The 6319-nt window shown below is 41.2% G+C and overlaps 1 protein-coding gene across 1 annotated transcript in view; it reads right to left on the bottom strand.

The window, feature by feature from the left end:
• tlx1 (T cell leukemia homeobox 1) overlaps positions 1–3173 on the bottom strand; it is a gene marked incomplete at both ends in the record, with an annotated part of 4028 nt that extends 855 nt beyond the window's left edge. The window contains 2 exons of the mRNA XM_080450004.1: positions 1252–1489; positions 2705–3173. Coding sequence (XP_080306130.1) covers positions 1252–1489; positions 2705–3173 — 707 coding nt within the window. The remainder of the gene's footprint in view (positions 1–1251; positions 1490–2704) is intronic.
• Positions 3174–6319: the final 3146 nt, after the last annotated feature.

The following is a 6319-nucleotide window of genomic DNA, read 5'->3' as shown; positions in this document are numbered from 1 at the left end:
TGGAAGATCGAAAATATATGGTACACATTGAAAATGAAGCAGACTAGGCCTAAAGAACATCTTCTTATTATGGTGTTTTGTAGTTGTTTGTTGTATGTGAACCTTTTTGAAAAAAATCTATACAAATATTTGATTAAGTTGATTAAGTTGATTGATTCTGATTATAATATGCATATGCCCTGATAATGCCCAATGAATGCACCTGAAATAAACATTTATTGATCTCCAGAATAATAATGTAAAAATAAATATATAAAAACTGAATAACTTTTTTAATTTCAAATAATAGGCAATTTGAATTCAATAATAGGCCTATACTATTACAGCTAATATTTTTAAACAGTCCAAAATGCCTAATGAATAATTATATTTAATAGCCTAGTGAAATGAGATTAATCAGGGAAAAAATGTGCATTAGCCTATTCGATGGGATAAAAAACAATAGTGAACAAAATGAAGTAGCCTAGTCAATATGGGCTGCAATGAGCGTTTTATTGATTCGTATAATAACCATCACACTCTTTTATCTATATCTTCTCTGGATGACACATAGCAGTTCCATGGCGTGCTATTTGTAAATACATATGAATATACATCATTAAAACATTTAGGCTATATATAGGCTACTGCTGTAGTCGAACAAAGAAACATAGTATCTAAATCGTCACGTCTTATAGGCTACTGTGGTTCTAATTTATCATTTTAATAAGAAATATTTTATAAGAAATTTATATTGACTTAGCATGTAGGCCATTTTGCCTTATATGTATGGTTATTTAATTACAACACATAAGACATGTCACGCAGTCTGGTTGGATGTTCTGCATTAAATAATCCCAAAGGGAAAATAAGAGAAAGACTTGGCCTACTGAACGAGAATGTTATGGACCGAAAAGAAAAATCAAAAATCAAAACGTGTCCCCACTTGAGAAACAGGTCTAGGCTAATTCACGAAGACTTATATTTATTTCTTAAAATGTTCCATGGCCTCAGAGCTATATGATTTTTTTGAAAATGTATACAACAAAATCCTCTGTGTAAATAGGCCCCTTTGTTCTTTGTCAGTAGCCATAAAGCTGATAACAGCCCAACCCCAACACAGGTCAAAAAACATAATTAATTCTGTAAAGTGCTTCAGAAGGAACACCTTATCCCTGAACTCCAGGCTATACTTCCACGAGTCACGACCACCAATGGAACAGGGCATGTATAGCCTAACCTGCAGGGCTATAGAGTGATAACGTATCTCACCTCCATTTGGTGCGTCTGTTCTGGAACCATGTTTTGACTTGAGCGTCAGTCATCTTGAGGGCCTTGGCGAGGGCCGCGCGCTCGGCGGACGCCAGGTACTTCTGCCGGTGGAAGCGCTTCTCCAGCTCACAGATCTGCAGGCGCGTGAACGATGTGCGAGGTTTCTTCTTTTTCGGTGGCGTCCGGTTCTGGTACGGATGACCTACACGGCGTGTTACAGTGAGGGGTGAGAGAGCCACTGGGTGGATGGACGGATGGACGGATGGATGGATGGATGGATGGATGGATGGATGGATGGATGGATGGATGGATGGATGGATGGATGGATGGATGGATGGATGGATGGATGGATGGATGGATGGATGGATGGATGGATGGATGGAAAGGAAGGAGTTGGAGTGGCGGCAGGGCAGGGCAGGGCAAGGCAGGGGCAAAAGCAAGCGGCACAAAGTCAGCAAACGGAGCAAGACAAAGTAGGCCTACACTACAAAATCCCTGTGTAAACACACAACACAGTGTAAAAATAGACCTGTAAAATAGACCAATTTTACAGTCTCAGAGATAAGTTAACAGTTAACACTCTGTATGGGTTTACTGTGTAGGAGCAAAACAAGTTAGAATAGACGTGAAGACAGCGAGAGGAAAGCTTATTAGCTAATAGCAGGTAGTTACAAGATCTGAAGGCAGACGTTAGCAATAACACACAATAGGCTATATAACAATATATACAAAATAATAAACAATACATGAAAACAGACAGGGGTCGTGGTTTTATGATATGTCAAGGAATATTTCATAGAAAGCGATTGAACGAAGCCTATCGTTTTTAGATTAATGGTGGTAACTTAGGGTTGCTGTTTTCTTCCATAAACCAAAGCACAGATGCGAAGCCAGCAGAGAGAAGTCTTCTCAAGCAGAGTTGAAACATGCACGTTCAATGCTCATTGCACAGGATTTAAGATATTGTTCGAAATAATCTAAATGGTCTTTCTCAAAACTTAGCTAACGTGCTTTAATGAATGAAACGAAGAATTTGTTGTTAAAAAGAGACATGTTGTGTTAAATTGATTTACTGGATATTATTTTCAGCCTATGTATTATGTTTAGGTGAGGTAATATGCTATTAATAATAATAATATTAATAATAATATTGATAATAATAATAACAATAATATTTATGAATTAATTAATATTGCCCACCTTTTGTATTTTCGATACCTTTATAGATAGGCTATTATTGAAGACCTCAAAGGTTGTCTCATAATGGCCAATTGCTGACACATTAAAAATGTGTATGTCTTTAGCCTATATGAGCTAAAATCCTGTGTTCACTTATCCATTTGTAAACTCTGAGAATTAAATTAGTTACACGATAATTAGATGTAGCTATATGAAATAATGTTCTGTATTTTGTGATATATGACACGTAGAGTGTATATTCGGCCAGGCCTACCTGTGAAGCGGTCTTTGGTGTATCTCCTGTTACTCTCCATCCAGGGGAAGGTGAATCCATTCAGAGTGCAGCTGCTCATTCCTCCACTGTTAACGGACGGGTGTCCGCCGCCCAGCGGCCGGTGCGCCGGCACGCGGATGACCCCGGCAGCGGCGGCGTTCGCGTTACCATTCCCGTTCCCGTTCATCCCCATGTTCATGTTCATGTTCATGTTGTACGTCCCGCCCAGGGTGCCCACAACCCCGCAAGCGGCCGCGTTGCCGTTATATCCGCCGTTGCCGCACGCGAAGCCGCCGCCGCCCATGCCGGTGTAGCCGGCGCTGACCACGCAGCCCCCGTGTCCGTGGTGGCCGTAGTCCGGCTCGTGCATCCTGGCGCCCAGCATGCAGCAGCTCTGCTCCACGTTGTTGAGGATCTGGTCGATCCCGAAGCTGATGGGCTCTGCGTGGTGCCCGATTATGTGATCCATGATGGCCTCCTCCTCCTCCACCTCCTCCTCCTCCTCCTCAGCGAGCGAGCCGAGCGAGAGCCCCCCGCGAGGAACACAGCAACACACCGCGGCACAGGCAGGGTGCTCTCTGCACAGGCAGGGTGCTCTCTGCACAGGCAGGGTGCTCTCTGCTCCGCGCCCGCCGTCCGCGCGCCCTGACCCAACTCTCCAAGCTTTTTAAAAAGAACGTGCTTCTTCAACTGCCGCCGCCACCGCTCGCGCTCCGGTCATTATCTAATAAGTAGTGTGTGTGTGTGTGTGTGTGTGTGTGTGTGTGTGTGTGTGTGTGTGTGTGTGTGTGTGTGTGTGTGTGTGTGTGTGTGTGTGTGTGTGTGTGTGTGTGTGTGTGTGTGTGTGTGTGTGAGAGAGAGAGAGAGAGAGAGAGAGAGAGAGAGAGAGAGAGAGAGAGAGAGAGAGAGAGAGAGAGAGAGAGAGAGAGAGAGAGAGAGAGAGAGAGAGAGAGAGAGAGAGAGCACGTGTGCGTGCGTGCGTGGTGTGTCTATGTACGTGCGCGCAGGGGAGAGTGGTTCGAGAGCGAGGCTTAACTAAACACAGTGTGTTTTCTCCTCCTTTCAGCCAGCCAGCCGGCTGCTACAGAGCACATCAATCAAAGGGCCAAATAGACAGCGCGAGATTAAGACCCAATTTAGGCCTCGAGACCCAATTGGTTAAATACGCTTTATGAATGTGCGGCTCCGTGGAGTCATTATATTATTACTGCTCACTTCATGAAATCTGATTAGCATGTGCAGGAAAATCAATAACAATTCCACAGGCTTCAGAAACATCAACTCACGATGGCAGATTTTAAGTTTTCTGTTTTTTTATTTAACAGTTAAGACATATCTCTCACAGGACACAGATATACATGTACAATAAAAAATGTACAGGCCTGTTTCTTATTCTTATTCTTTCTTATTTGATTGATCATATTGTGGCCAACAGCATCTTCACTCTTTCGCTAATTAATGTAGCAACTAATTATCATGAGCATAAATAATATGATAGTTCTGGTGTTACAAATGATGTAAGTTAAGTTCAAGCATGTAAAACGCATGCTTGATCTTAAAGTGCACACACCCTAAACTTTTGCAAAACGATTAACAAATAGGAAAATCAAAAACAATATAATATTTCCTTATGCATCGGTCAAATAATATATATATACACACACACACACACACACACACACACACACACACACACACACACACACACACACACACACACACACACACACACACACACACACACACACACACACACACACACACACACACACACCAAATTATAAATGAATGCCGTAGTTGCAAATATATTGATGCTTAATCTAATAGGCTATATGTTACAGAGTTGCATCAGAGACAATTATTTATTGCGTGGCGACATTCATTACATTTTACTATTCAGAAATGGTTATTTAGGCTATAGGCTGGACTTGATGCAATTTAAAACTGAGAAATTAGAACCGCCGAAATGTGAATAACACAAATATTGCAAACCCTAAATAATTATTCGACATAGTTTTCATTACAAATGATTAATAATGGTTCTGGGAAATGATAGATGGTGACAATGCAGGCTATAAACCCGTTTCATATTCGTTGTACTTATAACAAATTGATATTTAGCGTCTTCGTATACATCATAAATAACATGCGGCATTTTGCATCATATCCTATTAACTTTATACACCGTTCTTGCTAGTTGCTGTATATAGCGAGCGACACTCTGAGAGACCAAACATAGCCTAAAACTCCAAAACAATTAAATGAAAATTTAAACCATCTGGGTCATTGATTTTCTTTCCGCCTAAAAGCTACTGGGACTTAATTACTTAACGCGGGGGCATTAACGTATTAATATTTGATATGGGTTTGCCAGTTCTCATTGGCCAATTGACCGACATCAAATGTTAATGTGAGCGGGGTAGCCTATCACACACTTCTGCGGCGCACCGATTCCTTTAAACGTGGACCCATATAACGAGCATTAGGGACTTTTAAAATGCAAGTAAATTATTGAGATGAAATGCGATAGTCTACTAATGCAGTGTGCAGTCAGAGTCAGAGCTTTGACGGCAAAAACTTCAGATGTGTTTAAGGAAGTTGCAGCTAAAACCATCCATTCACATAATAACTATCATATAACATACTGAAAAGTGGAAAATAGCCTGATAGGAGTGTTGATTAGCCTATAAATATAACTGGATACAAGAATAGACAATTTGGTCTCAACTCTCAACCCTTCATACGTGTGTGTGTGTGTGTGTGTGTGTGTGTGTGTGTGTGTGTGTGTGTGTGTGTGTGTGTGTGTGTGTGTGTGTGTGTGTGTGTGTGTGTGTTTGTGCGCGTGAGAGAGAGAGCACATCGTGAGCTCTGCGCACATATATACACATGTGTGCGGGACTGCGGGGTATTCGTATTAAGCGTAAAATGAGTGAGATTAATTTTTAAAAGATAAACAGAGTCTTCTGTTATTACGGTTATGAAGGTTCATATGTGTGAGATTGAGCCACAGTGGCCGCGGCATCTTTTCAAACTCAATTATCGAGCGACCGCTTTCAGCAGCTCGGGTCTCGGGTGTCCTTGTGGGGCTTCTTGGCAAAAGTTAGCTATCTCTTCACTTTAGATGGAGACACTTATCGATTTCTCGCCCCTTTAAGCACCATAGCTTAACAGTCCTTCGTTCCAGTCGCTGTGCCTCATGCCTGCTGTAATAAATTGACGCTAAATGAGACTATTGTTTAGGACAGTGGTTCCCCAGTGGAGTCCCCAGTCCCTACATGATTTTATTTATTTTTATTTATTTATTTATTTGGGGGAGGGGATCCCCAGATGACAGTAAAGTGAAATTTACGGACTTTAAAAATCTTTTAAATACCTAAAATAAAAAATACAGTTAAAAAAGACTGTTACTGCATCATAAGTAATCAACAAACAATACCACAAAAACTGGTCAAACATTGGCCAAGTTGTCAAATAATATAATAATAATAAATATAGCCGATCTACAAGCTCAGAACGCCTTGCAATGCCAGAGTTGTGAGCTTGTAGATCTACTATTTTCAATATTTATCTGTTGTGGAACCGAGTCAAACTCAATGTAATGCCTCAACTAACTAC

Source organism: Gymnoscopelus braueri, assembly GCF_963280865.1.
Source record: "Gymnoscopelus braueri genome assembly, chromosome: 14".
Taxonomy (NCBI): domain Eukaryota; kingdom Metazoa; phylum Chordata; class Actinopteri; order Myctophiformes; family Myctophidae; genus Gymnoscopelus; species Gymnoscopelus braueri.
This window is presented reverse-complemented; position numbering and strand designations above follow the sequence as displayed.